Genomic DNA, 23,326 nt, shown 5'->3' with positions numbered 1-23,326 from the left:
AGATTGCTATCGCCAAATCTGAACACCTGTACTGGAAACGCATGGAGGCTGAAGCCAATAAAATCAAGGGGGAGCTGTCAAGGTGGGCCATTCATGGCAAAGACGTCAGGATAAGCAGCTGCCATCTTGAAGGCAGAGCCTTGGTGGTTAGCTGTGGAGGATTGGCTCGTCAAGCAAGCTCGGGAGCTGAGTCCCTTCAGGGAAATCTCGCTACAGCTTGCCCCAGCCAGAGACCTTGTGAAAGCTGTGAATGTGGAGTGTTTGAGTAAATTAATAAAAAATTAAGAGAGAAAAAATAAAAGTCATGTTTACAAGAAGAACAGAAAGGAATCTTGTTTATTTGTACAGTATGGATCATTTTTTAAACATCAGCTGTTCTTTTTAATTTTAAATGTGAAGCCTAGTAGAAAAATTAATCAAAAGAACTGAACATACTCCCGGCCTTGAAGTGTCCTCACTTCAACAGTTAGTTTAGAACAAAAAACACATTAACACAAAAGTTTGTTGTAGGCTGGCTATAACAGCTGGTTTCTTTTTTCTACTTCTGCTTTTCAACCTATACCATCTTTGCTGGGAAACATCTTAAAAACTGTTGCTGGAGACCACCGAAGTCCTAGCTCTTTGATATGTTGAACATCAGAGTTTTGAAGGAACTTTGGTGTTTTATGATGATATTGAGTAACAGAAGTGAACAAGTCTTGACAGTTCATAACACATTTCTTCAATTCAAAGCACTCTTGTTTCAATAATTCAACAAGTTGAGATTGGAGGATGACCGCTTCCTCTGTAGTTTGTGATGAAGAGGAGCCTTTGTCCAGAGCTTCATCCGAAGATACAACCATTTGACTGGATTGCTTGACTGTCTTTACTGTAGTGGTTTCACTCTCGGTTGTGTTAACGGCGGCACTGTCTGTTGGTGTAACAGCAACACGATCGGTAGGATGGGTGATATCATTATCGGTAGGATGGATAACAGTACTGTCTCTTGGGATGCCAGCAATGTTGGTAGGTTGGATAGCAGCACTATCACTTGTCAAGGTAGTTGAGCTCACTGTTGTATCTGTATTCGTTGGTTGAGGTTTTGTCACTGTCTTTGTGGTATTTCTAATCATCGTGTTTGCGAACTTAGGTATTGTGATTGTCACTGGCCTCTTTATTGTGATGAGTTTTGTTCCAGGTTGTATAATGTCGTTGCCTCTGATTTGAAACTGACTTGATGAGTTTGGTTTGATTACATGCACTGCAGTAGTTCTATGAGGTTGAGCTGAACTGCAATTAACCTTGGCCAAATAAGGGTTAGAACCAATTTTTGAAAGCAGCACTTTAATGTAGCTGGTGATGTGGATGAATAGTTCACTGATTTGGTCTTCATCTTCAGCTAAAGTTTCAATGTTCAAATCATCTTCACTTGATGTACTTACAATTCTATAAAAATAAGAATCAAAGTCTTCTTTCTTCTTCTGGGTTTCTTGCATGAGGGTCTTTAAGGCTTCGTGTTGCACAACTGTTAATGTTTCTTCTTGTTCAATAAGTTGATCTATGATGTTTTTTATTTTGTTCATACGAACTTTAATAAAAGATGTGAGTCATGTATAAGTCTCAATTTTAAAATCACTATTTGGAGATGCCATTGTACAAAGATGAGGAGATAAATGTAAAAAATTCACAAAGTTTAAATGAGTGGGTTAAGAGTTCCAATGTGGAAATAAGAGTTCAAATGTGTAAGAGTTCAGAGGCACAGAAAACAATGGGTTAAATGAGGAAATATTGATGTATGAAGAGTTTTAGTGGTGGAAGTAATTCCAAATCGCTTAAGTAATATCCGGCTCGAAGGACCATTAAATAATGTTAAGTGTTTGAGTAAATTAATAAAAAATTAAGAGAGAAAAAATAAAAGTCATGTTTACAAGAAGAACAGAAAGGAATCTTGTTTATTTGTACAGTATGAATCATTTTTTAAACATCAGCTGTTCTTTTTAATTTTAAATGTGAAGCCTAGTAGAAAAATTAATCAAAAGAACTGAACAGTGAAGGTATCATCGTTTTGTGATATTTATGTGCCCAGCCCTACAAGGTCTGCGTATGAGATCCCTTGGCCAATTGAAGGGAGATCAAAGGGAAGAACAGGTTACAATAGTCAAAAGGTTCTCACAGTTCACTAAGGACCTGGGATTTGACAGATAATGAGAACCTGTGAATGAGGGTGCACAATAAGCTGTTCTTGCTACAATGCAATCCCATGGTCACTTGTAAGCCTTGTAAGGGTTGTAGCTTGTAAGGGTTTGTTGGATGACATTATTGTCCTCATGGGTGGTACCAATGACTCTTTCTGTGGTAACTTTGAGTCAGTTTACAGAGACCTGGAGAAAAGCTTATCGAGATTAGTAGCAAAAACACAGTGATTTTCACTAGTTTCTCAGAGGTTCAATGCTGATATCATGGATCCAGTTCAAAATAAAATAAATCTCCTTAATGCTTATATTGGAGAGCTAACTGAGCGAATACAAAATGTTCATATTGTTGACCTAGACAGCAATAAATTTCAACGTTTTCATTTTGGACGGCAAGGTCTCCATTTCAACATAAGAGGCAAGAAAAATTAGAGTTTGCGATAAGGGATATGTTGGTGAGGATATACTCAGCAGATGCAAACTTAATTAAATCAGGAACTAAGAAGAGGGTAGCTAAATTGACAGAGCATTACAATGATGCCATGCCTGTAAAGTTAGTTGAAACTCACATTGGTAATATTTTCCAACAACATAAAAAAAAACTAGAAAATTGGTTTTGCACACAGCATCTCTGCTGATTTCTCTGATCCAGGCCACATGACTGCCGGGGTAGCAGTAGTGTTCAAGTCTTATTTCGGAAAGCCTAAACCATCACAGTGCCTAACCAGTCACTTGGCTATACAAATCCACCATAGCCGTGTATAGTCTAACAACAAAAGCAAGATATTTATTTATTTCAGATAATTGTTTCAAGTTGTTTTAAAGCAAGTTAGTCGTTTATAGAAAGGTAGAGAATAAGTCAAAACAACAACGATAGCAGATCTTTACAAGAAACAAGGAAAACCAAAGTGTAATATGGAGAAGGACTGACCAAGGGACCAAGTACATTGTTATCTACAACAAGTTTATCTCTATGAGCTGCAGACAAGCCAAATTTTCCTGGCTTTTGCAGAAAGTTTGTTTATAAAATGTTGTACGATTTTGTGATTTTTCAAATAAATAAATAAATATAAAGAAGCTAGAACACCTCATCTGCTCCCCAATTGGTTGTGTTCGGGACAAGATGGATTTAAATCACTTTATTAATAACATCTAACATCTTTAAGTTCCAACAAATTACTAAGGCTAAATCAGTCACAATAGTCTCATACGGTCACAATCCTAGTCAGACTTAAAAGAATTGCTTATCTCACAAAGACTTTGTCTGTCAACTGAAAGACTTTATCAACAAAAAACAGGGACACCTTTCACCACCTTAACTGGACAAAGCTTAAGCTGGAGACATCACTGCCAATGTAACACCTAATGAGGCTGCAACTACTCCAGTGTCCATGATGGTGACAATAGCAGCTGATCAACTCACAGAGCAGACATCAACTCAAACAGAGCAAGTTACTGTGGCACCTGGCGACCTATCTTTCTCAGCTTTAAACTAAATTCTACAAACCACCACACCGATCAAATAAAATCGCAACATAATTTTATCAAAATTGTTCACCAGAACATTCAACACCTCCCTTCTAGGTTAAATTCACTACAGGCAATTTTAGACAAAATAAATACCCATATAGTTGTTTTATCAGAACACGATACGAAAGAAGAGGAAATAAAAAGGGTTTATTTAAATTCTATTCAGTAAAATCTAGTTCTCCTAGAAAAGTAAAGTCTAATGGAGGGGTTATTATTTTGGCAGAGAAGAGTTTTGAGCTGAGGAGGGTCTCGGTGCCGGATGCAATATGTAATGTTCTACTTGAAGAGTTGCAATTTGAATTTTGTGCCTGTAAATTTAGTATTAATAAGTAAAAATATCTCATTATTGGTATTTACAGGTCACCTAGATCAGATGTAAATATTTTTCTGGATAGGTTAGATATTTTAATTGATTATTTTAATAAAAAATATGATAAAATCATTATAGCAGGTGACCTAAATATTGATGTTTTAGTATCGGACAGCAGACATAGATTGTTACAACAGTTGTTAGAAAGCAAAAATATGAGGTACCTTGTTAATTTCCCAAAAAGAGTTACAGATAATTCGAAGACAGCAATAGATAACTTTTTGATCAAAATATTCAATTATCTGACTTAAAGGTAGAAGGACCGGTTTCTTAGATCGACAGATATTAAAAGTAAAAAGCCAACATTCTTTGAAAACCGTATCTTGACATTTTTTCATAAAATCAGCCGTTTTTGTGTAATTTAAGTTTAACAAATCAAAATGGCCGCCATTTTGAAATTTGAAGTTGAATCAAGATGATTTTTTGTTCTAACATGGGCCTCTTGTACCTTAAAATACATAATAAGTTTCATAAAGATCGGTCAAAAAATTCAAAGTAAAAAATGTTTATGTAAAAAATACAAAATGGCGAATATCTGGCTAAAAACATGATTTTGGAAAAAATCTTATTCGTGATTTTCTCTTTATTTTGACTCAAGGAATCACTACGTAAATTATGTCCCCACCTTTTTTGAACACCCTGTATAATTACTGGGTATAATCATTGACTGACATCTCATGTATTTGGACCAGCTGTCCCCAATTTTTTATTCAAGAGATAACATAGTTAAGTGAACCACTCACAGAGTGTCCTATCATCTAGAATAACAAAGAATATCTTTGACTGTTGATATTTTCCCTCTTAGTTTTTGTTACTGAGATAATTTAAATTATGTTACATAAAGATGTTATAGATTACCAAAAGTTATCTCATCCTTTTGACTTCTAAACTAAAAAGTTGATGGTTTGATAGAGATCAGTATTTTATATCAGTGTGCTCTGTCAGTGGCTCAGTCCAAGTATGTCTATTTTAGTGAATTTACCATATAGGACCTGGACATGGGATCGATTTATTTTTTGTTTTGATGTCCCCTGAGGCTAAAAACACGATCCGTTTGATTACACATATATTATATAAATAAATATATATATATAAGTGTCAGTTAGCACGATAACACTACTTATGAACTTAACTTATGAATATTATCCAATTTTCATGAAACTTGGTAAAAACTTGTAAACCTAAGTTTATTCCAACAAGCTGGCGAATCAGCATGGTCGGACGGTTAGTTAATCTTTCTATCTATAGGAACGGGGTTTTATGGGGTAAAAATTGTTTTTCCCATTTTTGACCCTAAAAACATAAAATTTCTCAATTTCTTTCCAAACCATTTTGTAAGCTTAAAAAAAAGTTTAGTATAATTAAGTGTTTTTGCACAGTTATTGGTTACAGAGATAAATAGTAAATTTAAAGTTTGGTTTTTTATTCATCAGAACCGGAAAACTTGTAATTACTAGGCCAATGTATTTTTATCTTAAATCAGACTTATACCGTAGTTCCTGAGATATTTAACTACCTGGCCATTGAAGAGTGAATTAGTTCATCTAGCCCTAAAAAGTTGTTTAAACTATAGTCTACATTACATACAACCCGTTTCAATTATCATCCCATTAGAATGAAAAAAAGAAAACGTTCCTTAACTTACGAGGTTTTTTTGTGGATATCTTACCATTGACAGCAGTATCATCTTGGTTGTCTATGTTGTTTTTGGGATGAAATAGCCAATCGGACTGAAACATTTGAAAATAAGTCAGTTTCAGCAAATTTCTTTAGCTAATTTCTTATGTATATAAAAAGCTATGTATGTACAAGGAATAAGCTATTAACGTAGGTGGCATGGTAAGACCTAGACCCGGGACTGATTTACTTTTTGTTTTTATGTCCCCAAGAACTCAATAGTTAAAATTTATAAATTTATACATACATGCCTTCCAACCCCTGAGGCATGGGACTCGCAATGTATGCATAGGCTTAAAAAAAGTAATAATCCATATAATTAATACGCAAACACAAAATTTGTCCTTTGAACTCCTTTGCGATTCCTTAACCGATTTTGACCATTGAAGTCTCATTCAAAACATAGAAAAGTCATAGAACACCACCAAGTAGAAGAAATGGGGTAATGTTTTTAAAGAATTCAGTATAGATCTTGGCCTATATAATGAAAAACGCCTACAAGATGAAGGTTTGTACAAACGATAAACGAGGATGTTAGCCGAAGTGCTACCAGTTTTAGTAGAAATATGGATAAACTTTGTGATATATATTGCAGAGGAAACCCCCAAGGCTAAATAAAACTGGTACAGCAAGGAAGTTAAATAGGTATATGTTTTCATAAAAGTCAAGTGATTTTAGAAGAATATGACTACATCCAAGAAACGTTTACTAAAACTTAATTGGATTCAATTACTTTTCACAGTTAAGGAAAAAAAAACTATCTGAACAACATCAGACCTTTTAACTCTGCATTTTCTCAGGCAAATATAACTGACGTTATTACAGTGACTAACCAAAATAATGCCAATTGAGGCAAGAGATTATGCAGGAAATCAGGTAGCTCTTATGTAATGTGAACAATTTTATTGCTATTTTTTTTATTACTGAAATTTGTAAACATACTGGCGACAATGGTGGCACCAGGCAGACTACATTATTAATGGCGAATATAATCATGGGCTACATAATGCGGCTATAAGTGGAAAACAATTTGTAGAAAATGCTAACAAGAATATCAACTTTTGAAAAATAATATCTAAAATGTTGTTTATATCGAACTGGTATGGACATCATTGGTATTTTCATTAGTTAAATAATTTTTTAGTTGACTCTTTTAAACTTATTTGAAATTGTGAGTGTTACCAGTATTCGTTTTCAAATAACTCCTACTTTGCAATTGAATTCAAGCAACATGTACACTAGTAATAATAATAAATCATTATTTTTTGTTAAAAAAATTACAGAGGTGTAATTGACAAAGTCATAAGAAGCAGTGTAACTGAAAGGTCATAGAAGTAGTTTTTCTTTATAAACTATGATAATTATAACATTGAAAAAAATAATATATGATTTTCAAAACATTGTACAGAATTTTGATACAGAAGACAATGATTTGGAAACTTCTCTTAACCTAGCAGCGGAGGTTGGAAATGCCCTCCTTGTAGAAAACAATTAACTTAGAGAGGATGTACACAAGCTGAATCTCGAAAATGCCAAACTGTCTTTTCAAGTAACAAAAGTAAAAAATGAAAATGAAGCAGCTTGGGAAGAAAAAATAGACACACTATTAGACCAAAATGAAAGATTGTTAATGAAAAACAACTCGTAAGTGGAAACTATCAATAATCTTGAAAAACAGCGTGACAATGAGAAGATGCTTCGCAGTGACTTAGAGCACACCTATGAAGAATTTGACAAGGAAAAAGAAGACACATTAAAAGAATATGAACAAGAAATTCTACAACTTAAACAGAAAATAAAAGATCTGACACAAAAACAGAATGATGCTGAGTGCTGGTGAAGCTATCTGGTTAGTACAAAGCCTGCTTTAGTCCAGACCCATCAATGTGTAACTGGTCACAGTCCTTTCCTCTTAGCTGAACTTGCTCAAGTTAAAATGAAACAAAATCAAATGGAACACATCATTAACACCCTGAAAATACAGATGAACAAAGAGATGTCTAACACCATTTCTCCGACAACTCATACAAATCCTTCCATTCCAACACCAAGTTCACTAAAAAATAAAAGGGTTCAAAGAAATCATAATAGAACTAACATATTCAGTGTATCCCTGCAAAATGCAAAATACCTAGAACAAACAAATCACACACTTGCTACTGACTGCCGAGAAAGAACCAGCAAAACCTTAAAACACAACGTGGAGAGCCAGACAAACTAACAACGAAAAAAACTGCAAATTGAAGCAACAACCGGGAGTCAGACAAACTCCTACTAAAAAACTGCCAACCGAAACTGCAACAGAGAGTGTCAGGCAAACTACTACGAAAAAACTGTCATCTGAGGCCTCAACAGAACAAGTATCAACTGGGGGAACCAGCCAAACCCCGCCACAAAAACTGTCACAAGTGTCACAAACAGTAAAAGCTCAAGAAACCCTGAAAGAGACTAAAAATAAAAATTTCACCCCTAAATGCTAAGCTAAAGAGCAAAGAACAGCTAGAAGAGAAAGAAGCTAAAGAGCTAAACTGCAAAAAGCAGCAGAGACAAGAGAAAGACAACCTGACTGTTTTTTAGACAATCAAGTCAAGATGTAAACTCCAAACTCATCCTGCTGCACCAAAATACACAGGAAGTCTCAAAAAAAATAAATAGACTATGTTATATATTTTCTATTTGCATTCCTCAACAATCATATGTTATTTTAAATATTTATTATTCCTGATATTTTTACTATTGTGATTATCAAAACATTGTTCTGAAATACAAGACTCATTTACAACACCATCTTCAAATAATTTATTCTATACTAATTATCTAATAAAATTTCAAGTATTTTAAAGACTACAACACCTTTTAGAAGAAACCAAACCTGACAGAACACGGACTGAAGACAGACACAATAAATAACACCATCATAGCCACTAGATTCTGCCTCAAGGCTCACTATAGTGGAATATAACACAGAAAGGGAGGTGTGTGCATTATTGTAAAAGAAAGCCTTGAGAGTAGCACAGTAGCCATAGATGTTTCCAAGTACTGTAAAGAACTGTTATTTGAAGCAGCTCTTATAAAAATAAAATTCAAGAACTCAGATCTGTTTGTAGTGGGAACCTACAGACCCCCAAACGGAGACCTTGAGGAATCATTAAACACCTTTACAGAACTAATTAAGGAAACAAAAATTGAAAATTCTCCTCTTATCATCATGGGAGATATTAACGTTGATTTGTGTAACCCTAACAGGAAACACATTATCTTAAATGAAACTCTTGCTATGCACAACATGCTAGACTACAGCTTCCACCTACGAGAATAACAAATCTAACACAAACCTCAATTGACTGGATTGTACAAATATAGATACAAACCAACTCACTCCAGAAGTCATCAGTGCAGGACTTTCGGATCATACTGCTCAACTCTGTACTGTAAACTTCAACTCACACATCAACTCAAGTTATCCAGCCCAAATTGGATGCTGCCTAAAAAATAAAAACCTACAAGAGCTCAAGTATCTTCTCAGTAAAGAAAACTGGCTTAATGTTACCTCAATAAACAATGCCGAAGAAGCTTTTAAAACTTTTAGTAACATAGTGAGAGTAGCTATGGATGCAGCCTGCCCCCAAAAGAAGATAAAAACACAAAGAAAACATAAACTAAAATCCTCTATGGACCCAGAAGCAGTTGAGACTCAAAGCAAAATTTCTTAAAGCTCTAAGAAAGTTTGAGCTTGAGGTGACGGGAAATCCAGATGACAGAAGGGTTTCTATTGAAAATAAAATAACTATGACCTGTACTTTAAAACGATGCGGAAAAAGGTTAACTCTGACCAGTTGATGAAAGCTGAAAATAAATCTAAAGCTATCTGGGAAACAATAAACACAGTGTGGTCCAAAAAGGAAACATCCCAAAATGAAATAACCCTTCAAGTAGATGGCCAACTCATAAGTAATGTGACCCATGTTGCAGAGCATTTGAAAACATTTTTCACACAGGTAGCAGAAAAAACAGTAGAGAAACAAAAACACCTAAAGAACACAGCTCAAACTCCACACGTAACTCAAACAGGTCCACTGTTTTCCTCCTTTCAAACCACAGACGAGAAGGAAGTTAAAATGGTTATAAACAAACTTGATAGGGTAGGCCTACACTCTCAGTCTCTACTGTTAGCAAAGGCCTTCTTTTCCTTCGGATCATAAGCAAAAGCAACATTACTTTAGTTTTGCGAAGCAGTTTGCACCATCTTATTATTTATTAATGTTTTATAACTTAGGCTACTAACTTAAGTTAAGTGCCCACAACCTGTGAAGCTGGGTAATAATGTTATCTTTGGATTCAATTAGAGTCATTATGACTTGATTATTATCCAGACCAGATCTTGGAAACTAATCTGGAAAAGCAAAAAACTTGTCTGGAATCGATGAAGTCTCATGAAAAATACTTAAGCATTGCTGCAATGAACTAGCACTACCATTGGCTGATTTGATAAATAAGTCCCTAAAACAATGCATCTTTCCTTCACTACTTAAAATAACTAAAGTATACCCGAAATTTAAAAAAGGTAGCACATTAGAAGCAAGCAACTACAGACCAATTTCCCTCGTTTCCACCTTCTCCAAAATATATTAAAAAGTTGTTTTAAAAGACTTTTAGACCACTGCACGAATCACAACCTACTACAACCTGCAACAGAAATTTACAAAAGGGAAATCCACAACAACAGCAATAATTCAGATGGTTGAGTCCCTGATTGACAGCCTAGATGAAGGAAATCTAACAACAGGAATCTTTCTTGATTTCAGTAAGGCATTTGACTGCCTTTACCACCAGCTAATCATTAAAAAGCTGGATTCCCTGGGGGTATCAGGGATAGTAAGAGAATGGTTTCAAAGTTACCTTACATACAGGAGTCAGTTTGTAGAACTAAGGCACAGAGATAACAGCCTAATAAGGAAAGCAAGATCAAGTTTTCAACCAATAAATCGAGGAGTTCCCCAAGGGTCAGTTATGGTTCCGGTACTATTTATTCTTTTTACCAACGATTTGCCGCAACAAATAGGATACGCCTGCCTTACTCTTATGTATGCTGATGACACAACCTTAGTGTTCAATGAACCACTAGCTGAAAATCTAGAAGTAAAATCCTATGTGTCACTCAGTATGGCCTACCAATACTGCTATAACAATTATCTCGCAGTAAACATGTCTAAAACAACTCAAATAGCTTTTGGCCGTAAATCCCATGAAGTGCAACGACTTCCAGATGTAGAGGTGGAAGATGAAGCTAAGTTTTTGGACATCACACTCGACAAGAATTTAACCTGGACCCCTCATGTGGACAATGTATGTAAAAAATTTAGTTCAACCATCTATGCTCTTAAACATATAAAAAATGCAACGGATGACATCACAACAAAAGTAGCATACTTTGCACTTTTCGAGTGGCACATGAGATATGAAATTGTAGCATGGGGTGGAACCTCTGCCACTAACATGCAAAGAGTTCTCACAAAACAAAAAAAGGCAGTCAGAATAACTGCAGGACTCCACAGACCCGACAGCTGCAGGTCACTCAAAGTACTTCCTTTTGTAGCACTCTACATCCAGGAAGTTGTGTTATTTGCAGTGGGAAATAACCTTAAAAGACGTGGTGAAATGCACCAACACAACCTGAGAAACACCATGCAGTACAACCTTCCACAACATCGCACGGCACAGTTTGAAAAGAAACCTTCATACGCAGGAATGAAAATCTACAACAGGCTACCTCCAGATCTAAGAAGCAAGACAGAAGATGACCTCAAACCAGCTTTGCATCAATGGCTCATTAATCGACCTTTCTACTCCTTAAAAGAATACCATCAACAGATCTTTGACTAAACAACACATCTAGAAAAAATTGTAAATTGACGCTACTACTATTCTTAATGAATGTGTTAAAAAAGATTAATTGTCTATTGTCTATATATATAAGACATCGCCCACCGCATCCACCCCAGAATATCAACCCATATCTTATCTTAGGTTTTTATATAATTGTTTGGAATTTGGTGTCTTAGGAGTCTCAAAAGAAAAATTATTCGGGATGATTTGGAAGATAGACAATCAATAGGTATCGATAGGTTTAATCTGCGATCAATAAATTTTATATTACTTGGATGAGTGCACTCTTTGTGAAGTGTTCCTCAAACCACAAATATAGAAATGAGAATGAATTCTATTATATTATGTTTATAATCTTGATAACTCAAGTAATCGGTCTGATTTTGATTAAATTTAGCATGAATGTGTAGATAAATAAAATAATAAATATTCATAAAAAGTATGTATGCAATAATATAGATATATTACCACTTTCTGTCCTCTATCTTCTAGTTCTTGATCAATATCATCTCGATTTCCCCTTGGGTTTCCTTCTTCTGTGGACAGGGACTCTATCCTAAAACATGAAATAATTGCAAGTTGTCTTTTTTCAGTGATGTGTCGGTTCCCCGTCCAAGTTAAAAGACTGTTCTCGGTTCCAACGGGTTTTGGGGAAATAACCGGGACCGACAACCGTTGGAAAATTGTCAGTTCTTCAGTCTGACGGTTCCATAAACTACTTTATGTATTTATTAGTTCTTAAAAAGGTAAGTTTTATATAGTCATTTAAATGTTAATTATTACCCTCTAATAGCTACAATAATATAATATAAAATAATACATTCATAAAAAATTGCTGTTGTTATCAATAAGTGACAACTCGGCTGATAACGACATAATGCTTAGTGGTCTCTAACAGGGTGATTAGTAACCATGGCAACTTATTGAATGTGTGGATTTAGGGAAACCCAAGAAATAATGGAAGAAGAAAGAGATAGAATAATGACGTTTTTATGTTGTTAACTTAAACCCTTTTTAGAAGTGCTGTTATTATCTTTATGTATGATTTTATACTTCTTTACGAGTTATCTAAAGTTTTATATGTTTACAAAATAATTGTTTTCAACCACAGGAACATCAATAAAATGTATATATTATTGACACATTTATTTATAACTATTATCACGTTGTGCCGTGCGCGTCACCGTTCCATATATATACCCAGTGTGCAAGAAAAAAAGGTACTGGCAAAAATCCCTTTCAGTCTGGTTACAACCAATGTCAGTCGTCGAACGTTGCAGAAATGAATATGAGAAAAACGTTACTCTCGTCCACTCTCGCTGCAGCGGTTTTCGGCCAGTTTTTTGAAAATCTTAAAATTAAGTAGGCCTACATCTTTGGGTCTCTATAAGTATCTAGATATATAAGGAATTAAATCATTAAGTTGCCAAATTAACGAACATGACTGAGGATGTCGTTCATTTGGAGATAAGAGACTACATGTTATTTTACTATTTTCTTAATAACTTTAGTAAAGATACTGAGCAAGGATATTGGTCGAAAATTCATTAGATTTATAAAGGGGGAAAATAAACCTAATCCGATCCCAAACAGCTTCACTTCGCTCCGCTGAATTAGGCATTTAAGTTAGACACTTGGGCCCAAAAATATTAAAAAGAAATAGTAGTAATTAAATTGATTTGAAAAGATGTTTCAAACTACCTTAGTCTCTTCTTTTTATCCGTGACATTTTGCTGAAGAGAGTGGTTTAGAACAGTCTCCGCATCATCATCGTCCTCTCGTAATACTGAAGTATTCAGCCCCCTTTTCCTGGTAATATCTTTAGTGTGACCACTGTTGTCTGGTAGTTTAAAACTCTGAAACAAAATCTAAATCTGAAAAACTTTACCAAAGTATTGAAATAAAAATTACAAAAACAGTATTTAATTTAAGGGGAAAAGGAAAATTAAGCAGGGATTGTTTATATGGAATTCCAATGCTTCAGTGACATAGGAATTTTTCACAGCCAAGTTTGCAATTTGTCTGTCTCATGTGGACCAAGATCTTATTTCTGGTGACAATAGAGTCCAAATATTTTGCCAGGGGCTACTTTGAAGTGTGCAAAGTCACAACCAAAGCAACAATCAATGCCAACCACTAACACATCTAACCATGACTGAAGAAAACCCTTTGCTTTACAACGATAAATTATAAATTTTTACTGTCAATCAATACACACCACCCTATTTTAAAGTCAATTACATACTCCCTCGTTACTGAACTTACTTCCTCCTTATTTGATGAACAGCTTTTGGCAAGTTGATGCTCTTTTTTTGACATTTCTATATTGAGTTCACTAGTTTCATCAGTAGCAGCGTCACTCAGATCAGTCATATAATTTGGTGTAAATAGCTGTTTCCTTGATTTGGTTCCAGAGTCACTGTCATCTTTGGCATTTAAGAAACTGTTGTGTTTTGAAGCAGATATATTATTGCAGTCAACTGGATTTACAGAGTCTTTGGCTGATGAAGTAGTTAGCTTGTTGTTTTGCTGCCTTGTTAGGACTGAGGTCTCGTTTTCTTTACCATTTATCTTTTCAACACTCTCCAGTTTGCAGTTATTTGGTTCAAAGGTCTTGATATTTTTCTCTATTCGACTGAAACAACAAAACCCATAAAATCTCTCTGATTTAACAAAATTAGCTAATAGTGGGGAGGCAAATTTAGTAAAATATGTGAAATAACAAAGTTGGCTCACCCCGAAAGGTAACCGGTGAACACTATGCTAGATGATATTGTATAGTAGTAGAGATGATATTTTGACCGGTGTTCACTCTGTACGAGTGGGACTCTCTTTTCTGGACGCCATTTTCCAAAATGACGGATGCCAATGTTTGGTCTTTGTATAACTCGAGCAAAAATGATCCGATTTTGATGAAATTTGGTATAAACGTTTAAACCTAAATTTATTCGAACGATTTCGTGAACCAGCATGATCGGACCATGGGAACGGGGGGTTTATGGGGGGTTTTATGGGGTAAAAATGGGATTTTCTTATTTTTTGCCCCCAAAGCACAAAATTTTCCAATTTCTCTATAAACCATTTTTAAGAACTTAAAAAACGAACAATTTAGAGTATATTAACATTTTTTGTGCCCTTATTGGTTACGGAGAAAAAAAAATTATTTGAATTCCCATGTTATTCTTATGGAGGATATTGTCAACTCTTGTAGTTTGCTTGTTTTTGGATATATTTTGATCAAACTTGGTAAACTTACTTATTTATACTAAGCTATTATAACATTCACTAACTATTCACACTTAATATTATTTACAACTTACACAATTAATCTTGATGTTTAAACTAACATTCACACTTTATTGGCCTCCCTGTAGCAGCAAACCTAGGTACTCGTTAAACCTAATGTTATTTAAATTGAATTAATTTAAAAACAAATCAGGCAAATGGAAATTTGCTTAGTCTGCACAGTACACTTTCAAGGTCCAGATGCGTTAAACATGTTATTTAAGCAAATCGTAAACCTGAGTTGGTTTTGAAATGGCCCTCTTCGTATTTATAACCTTCAGGTGGCCAGACGAACTTTTATATGACACTCAGGATATTATTAGTTATTTTTAGATCAGATTCTTCAAAGGAAACAGTATAGCTCTTGAATTTATTCTCTTGAATGTATACTAAAAGGTGAGTTAGACTATAGTCAATGGTTAGACCCTGCACAAAGATCCTTTTACTAATGTTTTTCATGTTTAATAAGAAGAAATATCATTAGGCCTATTCATGTTTAAAGAAATATTATTTTAATAAATACGAAGAGGGCCATTTCAAAACCAACTCAGGTTTACGATTTGCTTAAATAACGTGTTTAACGCATCTGGACATTGAAAGTGTACTGTTGCAGCCTTTACTTTTCAAACCGTAGTTTATGTTTATATATTGCTCTTATTGCAAAAAACTGGCATAGCAACTTGCTTTATGCTATTTCGGATCTTTTAACTCTAGTATTTCTACGTCTGGCTCGACGCTTCAATACATCCAAATTATTTACATCACTATAAGACAAACGTTTATTGTAGCTTTCCTTGGTAATTATATCAACCTCCGGACCTCATCCAAAATAAAAAAATTTATTTTTTCAAAAGGTCCGAAATTTCACGCTGATTCCAAAAATGGTTTTCGTTTTTCTCGGAAACGACCGTTTACCCGGAAAATCTGAAAAACCCATAATAACTGATAATAATTAAATAAATTTAAATTAATGTCTCATTGTACTGGGGTCCATTATAATACCTATTTTAAATATAGAAGATAAATTGTATATATAGAAAAGTGCGACGGCCAAACGAGATACATTAGGGTGAAAGTTAAAACGGAACGGATCAATGTATTTATCATGGAGAAAACCCCCAACTTTAACCGCTTATATCTCCTGAACCACTAGGTTTAGGAAGAAATGTCAAGAATAAAATACCCTCGTCACAGGGAACCTGCAGACTAAGCGAACTTCCATTTGCCTGATTTGTTTTTAAATTAATTCAATTTCAATAACATTAGGTTTAACGAGTACCTAGGTTTGCTGCTACAGGGAGGCCAATAAAGTGTGAATGTTAGTAGAGTATTAATAGCTTAGTATAAATAAGTAAGTTTACCAAGTTTGATCAAAATATATCCATAAACAAGCAAACTACAAGAGTTGACAATATCCCCCATAAGAATAACATGGGAATTCAAATAATTTTTTTTTTTAATTTTCTCCGTAACCAATAAGGGTACAAAAAATTTTAATATACTAAATTGTTTGTTTTTCAATGTTCTTTAAAATGGTTTAGAGGGAAATTGGAAAATTTTGTAATTTGGGGGCAAAAAATAGGAAAATCCCATTTTACCCCATAAAACCCCCATAAACCCCCGTTCCCATGGTCCGATCATGCTGGTTCACGAACTCGTTCGAATAAATGTAGGTTTAAACGTTTATACCAAATTTCATCAAAATCGGATCATTTTTGCTCGAGTTATACAAAGATCAAACATTGGCATCCGCCATTTTGGAAAATGGCGTCCAGAAAAGAGAGTCCCACTCGTACAGAGTGAACACCGGTCAAAATATCATCTCTACTACTGTACAATATCATCTAGCATAGTGTTCACCGGTTACCTTTCGGGGTGAGCCAACTTTGGAATTTCGGCCATTCGCCTCCCCACTATAAGTCATATGATATTATGTTATTGGATGATTTTAAATGGACCCTGTGTTGATTTTACTATGCATTTATATAAGACCAAAACTTTTATTTCAACAAAGAAAACAACTTGAATGTAATTATGCAATTACTAAATAGACAACCACCAACTTCAATCACAGATACACAATTACTTCAATTACAACTGAAATAATGTAATTGGAATTAACATAACCTCCAAAGTCTATATGCTGAAACCTAAATAATCGCTCTTTTGTCTTGTTTCTAAAAAGCTTAAAATAGCTAAGATTCAACTTGCAGAATTTTTAGAAGGTAATAAATAATTATTAAATCCTTTAGAGTTTCGTTTGACTGATAACTAAAAAACAAAGAAAAAATTAACTGTAAGAAAAGCAATTACTTTATTATTAAGAGAGATGTGTTTGTGATGTGTGCCCACCCGGTTTTACCACTAGGTCACAAGTAAAAGGGGGCTGCAGCCATTACCAAAACTTTTTACTTTATACTTTTTATTTATTACTTTTTATATATTTTTTAAAATTATTTGTCAAAGATTGTAGGTGATGAATGATATCCCCATAATAGCAAGAGATGATGATGATGTCCTCATAATTGATGGAGATGGTCAAATTTTTACAGCGATCATGGGAAGTTCCACACACTGAGCTAGAAATACAACTAGAACTGAATTAGAGGATTCCAAGATGTTGGCTGTCATTTGTACTAAGGGATCAAACACCACATTTGTACAAGAGGAATAGGGGGTTGTAATAAAAATATTAGCCAATGAGATGGTTGATTCCTCTATTTGATACCAACATAACAACTTTTTACAGCGTCTTGATTTTCTAGCAGAGTTGCCATGCCAGTGATATCTCCAGTTGTAATTCTAGCTCCTTGGTACCACCTACTATGGCGGAGGCGGCTTGGGTTAATTTGGACTTCTGGTAATGGCTGTGTGTCCTAAGCCAAGTGACACACCCGTCCGTGAAGGGTTGGTAAACACTCCCCAGACTAATACCATATACCGATACAAAAATCATTGTCTTAATAATGTTATGCTTCCAACCTTTCCAACAACTGTATTATTGTCCCACAATGAAGAACAATGGTATGTAAAAGAGGATAAAGTAGATAGCTACCATTCTATATCTGAGGCTTCAATGCTATTTTTTTTTAAGACTTTGAAGGATGATTTCCCAGTAAGTTTAAGCCTGTAGTTGTCTTCTTTCTCTGGAACTGCCTCAACGTTAGAAAGAGTAACATAACTATCTACCTGTAACAAAACACTGAGAATAAGAATTCAACTTTATCCTCGGACTAAGTTAATTTTGAACACTGAGACTGGTCCTTTATTGTGTTCATCAAAATGTTAGTGAATACTCTTAAAAATATAATTGTGTTAGCTGTTTGGGATATATACTATTGTGTATCTAGAAAAAGTTTATGTTCAAAATATGCCTGAGTTTGTTTCCAAATTAAACACTTTATGGACTAGGTGCTATTCCGATAAGTACCAAAAGTAAGATGACCACTTGGAGGACGCACAAAGCTATTAAAGACTTCTCCAGACTGGGATCAACATTAGAAGAGGCAAGGGATGGAAGAGAATTGAGGCCAAAATCCTCTTTAGGTTTCAGTGGCCAATGAGGTAAAATAAGGTACTCTTTAAGTGATAGCATGCAATGGAAGGTAATTTACAGTAACTACAGTAATTTAGGTAACTACAGTTACCTTAAACCAGTGTGTGTGAATCAAACAATCCCACTTCAAGGCTTTTCAAATCAACAAAATCGCTGTTTTATTTTAAAATTATCGGATTTAAAATGCATATACTATAGGCCTATAATCGGATGAAAGAAATCAAATCAAATCAAATCAAATCAATTTATTGTTGTAGACATTTCACAATGTTTTAACAATCGTCATAAAATACATAAATTAATACAGCAAATGAATACTTAGATGTAATAAATCAATATAATAAGTTCTAGTATTAAAAAATATATAAATATATAAATACAGGCACAATTAAATAGAAATATTTTGACATGTAATAAAATCCTCCACTGTATATGGGCATTTTTGTATTAAATATGTTTTCATTTTTGATTTGAAAGTTTTCAAGGACAACTCCCGAGACTCCACTGATAAATTATTAAACAATTTAGCTGCCATGTATTGAATGTTTGTTTGACTCTTTGAGTACTTACAGAGCACTGTTTGCAAGTTGTTTTTAAATCTGGTTTCATAATTATGTCTATTTGAATTTTCTTAGAACATTTCTAAATGATTTTTTACATACAACAGAACTTGAAGAATAGATATTGCAGGCAAAGTTAAAATTTTGAAATGTTTAAATATAGGTTTACAGTGAGTTCTAGAGCTTACACCACTTACAAGCCTTATCGCTCTTTTTTGCAATTTAAATAACTTTTTGATATATGATTGGAAACCCCACACCAATATTCCGTAACTCAATAAACTATGTATCTGTGCATAATACACTGTTATCAAAACAACTTGTGTTACACAACCTTTTAATCTTCTTAAGCAGTATACACCTTTCGACATTTTGGTTGAGGTTATGTCAATGTGATCCTTCCAATCTAGTTTTGCATTTAGATTAATTCCAAGAAATTTTAAAGGTTTTACCTCATTTAATAGAGGCTGCCTATTTGAGAAACAAATTTCTAAATCTTGCAATTTATTTAGATTTAGGCATAATCTATTTGCATTACACCACTGATAAATCAGATCCGTAGCATTTTGCAGGATGTGATTCATTTGATCTCTAGATTCAGAACAAACATTCAAGCCTAGGTCATCAGCGTAAAGAAAACTACTAATGTTTTCACCTATCAAATTGTATGGCAGATCATTGATATAGATATTAAATAGCAGTGGCCCTAAAGAAGATCCCTGAGGAACACCAACGTCTATATTTTTTCCAAGAGATAACTCATTTTTGAAACTAACAAATTGTTCTCAATTTTTTAAATACGAATTGATAAGTTTAATTGAATTGTCTTGAAAACCATAAAATTTTAATTTGTGTATTAATATATTGTGATTAACAGTATCAAATGATTTTGACATGTCAAAAGAGCGAAAGCAAACCAATCTTTTGTTCTCTATATTTTTAACCACATCTGTAACTAAACTAACAACAGCATCATTTGTGCTCTTCCCAGAGCGAAACCCAAACTGCCTATCAGTAAACATGTTATTACTTTCAAAGTATTCATACACCTGGTTATACATTAGTAATTCAAACAACTTTGATATGGTTGGTACAATTGATATTGGTCTGAAGCTTTCATAACTATCATTATTTTTCTTGGGAACTGGAACCACTTTAATTTTTTTAAGTACTGTTGGGTATACACCGTTTTCTATCATCCTATTAAATATCGTGGTCAATACTTCACAAATACTAAAAGAAGCGTTTTTAAGAATAATTGAATTCAATCCATAGATATCCAAACATTTACTTGTACGTAAGTTATTAATAGTTTTAAAAACTTCTTCAACCGACACAAATCTAAACTCAAAAATATGCTGTCTCATATCTACTTTTCCAAGAAAAAAAGTGAAATCAGGTTCATGATGATTTATCCGTATGTTTTTTGCAATTTCGTTGTCACTTGATATAAAAAACTTATTGAATCCCTCAGCTGTAAGTTCTGAAATTCCTGAGGACATTCTCGAATGGTTGGATAGTTTTTTAACAAGCGACCACACAGCCTTTATTTTATTTTTACTTTTGGATATTAAACTATTGTTGTATTCAATTTTGGCTTTCTTAATTTTCTGTTTATATGTTTTACTGAGTGATTTATAGGATTCTTTAATTTTTAATGATCCTGTTTGCTTATACATATCATATAACATACAACATTTTTCTTTAGTTTCAAATAGATCCATATTAAACCACTTATTATCTGATTTAGCTTTACTTAACTTAAATGTCTTTAACGGAAAATTTCTATCAACTAACCCCATAAAATTGCTATGAAAATTTTTAACCATAGTATTTATGTCAATTTCTGAATATGTATTAAGCCAATTGTAGCATTTTAGATCTCCCTTGAAACGTTGACATGCATGATCTGAAATAATACGTGAGACTATGCTATTTTTACAGTTACTCTTATTCTCTGAACCTTGTAGTAGTGTTTTACAAATAATTGCATTGTGATCAGAAACAATGGTATGTACAGTACTAGCATCTAACATAAAAGAGTCAAGAGAAGTAAAAACATTGTCAATGCAAGAACCTTCATTTACATTACCAGGGCGGGTTACATCAAATATGGTTCTTTTTAAGTGAAAACTTTTACATAAAGTGATAAGATCTAAACTATTGGAACATTTAGAATTTAAATCCACATTAAAATCCCCAGCCAGAATAATTTCACATTTAAATTTGATCACTTCTTGAAGAATATTTTCTAATACATTTAAAAATTTCAAAAACTTCTCCTTTTCTTTAGTGTAAGGTCGATAAAGGGACAGAACTATTACAATGCATGATATACGTTTTACAGCTGAAACCTCACATATCATTTCTAAGGACATATTATTTATTTTAATTAAACATTTACTTTTAAAAACTTCTTTTACAAAAACTACTGTACCCCCTCTATTTTTTGAAGACCTAGAAAAGGAACTGACATTCTTATAACCTGGTAATGAAACATGCTCCCCTTCATGCAAACCCAGCCAGTGTTCTGCAATGCAGACAACATCAATTTTAAATTGGTTAAGATACATATTTAGTATATCTATTTTGTTCACTAGCCCTTGAACATTCCAGAAAAAAATATTAACCCCTTTTTTGAAATTAAATGTATTGGAAAAATCAGCTGACTCTATAACATCTTGAGTAGTTAAATTTTGCCTAAAGTCTGGCTGGTTGAGCTTAAAAAAGAAGCATTTCCATTATCACTACAATTTAAGACCTCTGACACTTTCACTGTGCTCTGCTTTTTTCCACATGACACTACATGGTGGAAGGAAAAAACATAGGTGTGCTATTCCCACATATTCTGACGTCACTCGGATTGCAAACAAAAGATCACCTGATTGTAACTGTCAAATTAGTATGTATTTGTTATGATTTGAAACAAAACAATAACAACCAAATCAAAACAAATTCATATACTAATTTTACAGTTACAATCAGGTGATCTTTTGTTTGCAATCCGAGTGACGTCAGAATATGTGGGAATAGCACACCTATGTTTTTTCCTTCCACCATGATGACACTATCACATCAGATGTTGGTGGACATTCCTTAAGTGCCACTGCATAATTCTCAAGGTGATGTCCTCTCACTTTAGGTGTTGAATGTGCAGTGTTTGTTGAGCAAGGTTCACAGGATGTCTTCTCCATCTGAGTTACTCCAAGGTTCAGGGACAGTAATGACTCACTGGCCGATGTTTCCGAGTATTCACCCATAGTTGGTTGACTTGCTTAGTTGCACTGTCCATGGTGCTGTTGACATCATGTAGGTGTGGTCCTGGAGCTGCCGACCTGGCAACCGTTGTGCTTCTGGTGTCAAAGGATTTACCTGATTGGCTTCTGACTCCTGACGAGATCATTGTTGCAGTTGACGAATTATTTTTTATTGAGATTAAATTTTTCAGTTTGTTCTTAAACTCAACATGACTCAATCCCTTGTTCAGAACTCTGTAGCTTTTTTGTTCATAAACAATTATTTTAACTGTAGATTTGGTAATTTTTTGGAACTCCAATATTTGGTTTACAAAATACTCTAGAGGTACCATATCTCTAACACAGCCCATAGCTGAGCACATTAGTTGTTGGTATCCTTTTTTCTTAAAATCTTCTGTGAACTCTTGAAATGCTGTGTCATAAACAGGTTTACAAGGTTTAGTGAAGTACTGTGGCTTGGTAATCAAACTGTAAACACCTGCACCACCGTCCACCTGTTGGAAAGCCAGGTGTTTTGAGACACAATCAGCTGTTGAAGGTCTTCCAAACTGCCTCCGGAACTTCACTGCCACACCTGCTGACATATGTCTGGGATTGTGGAAATCTGCTGATATGCAGTGAGAAAAAGCAATATTTTTGTTATTTTTAAAATCTTTTATCATTTGATCCATGTTTACATCCAAGACTTCTATGTCAATATTTTTAGGAGATTCGTCACAATCTGTAGTATTTCTTTTTCGAAGGAGTTCCTTCTTTTTTATTATTGTTAGTTTTTCTAATAAATTTAGAATCTGTTGAACAATTATGTTTTTCCCTTTTTGATTAATATGGAGTCCTTGTCTTTTGAAATGGGATCTATTTAGAATATCCAAATCAATTAGGTGTAATTTTACAGATCTTGCAACTAGTTCTCTAATATAATTGTTAACTTTTAGGATTTCATGGCTAGTATCTTGTGTTACACTTGGGTCATAATGTTGAGGTATTGTAGTGACTATAACATGTTTATTTTTGCTCAGTTTGGTTAGTCTGTC

General features: G+C 34.0%; 1 protein-coding gene across 1 annotated transcript in view; it reads right to left on the bottom strand.

Moving 5' to 3' along the window:
* Positions 1-23,326, bottom strand: part of LOC128986304 (uncharacterized) — a 68,177-nt gene that overhangs the window by 5,151 nt on the left and 39,700 nt on the right. Inside the window, exons 9-13 of the mRNA XM_054406602.1 lie at positions 17,975-18,108; positions 13,900-14,269; positions 13,336-13,490; positions 12,103-12,190; positions 5,741-5,801 (exon numbers count right to left, since the gene is read on the bottom strand). Coding sequence (XP_054262577.1) covers positions 5,741-5,801; positions 12,103-12,190; positions 13,336-13,490; positions 13,900-14,269; positions 17,975-18,108 — 808 coding nt within the window. The remainder of the gene's footprint in view (positions 1-5,740; positions 5,802-12,102; positions 12,191-13,335; positions 13,491-13,899; positions 14,270-17,974; positions 18,109-23,326) is intronic.

This window comes from Macrosteles quadrilineatus, unplaced genomic scaffold (assembly GCF_028750875.1).
Source record: "Macrosteles quadrilineatus isolate MER2022 unplaced genomic scaffold, UCM_ALF_1.0 Scaffold_1__1_contigs__length_201487025, whole genome shotgun sequence".
In the NCBI taxonomy this organism is placed as follows: Eukaryota; Metazoa; Arthropoda; class Insecta; order Hemiptera; family Cicadellidae; genus Macrosteles; species Macrosteles quadrilineatus.
Note: the sequence above shows the minus strand (reverse complement) of the source record. Positions and strands in the feature narration are given on the sequence as shown.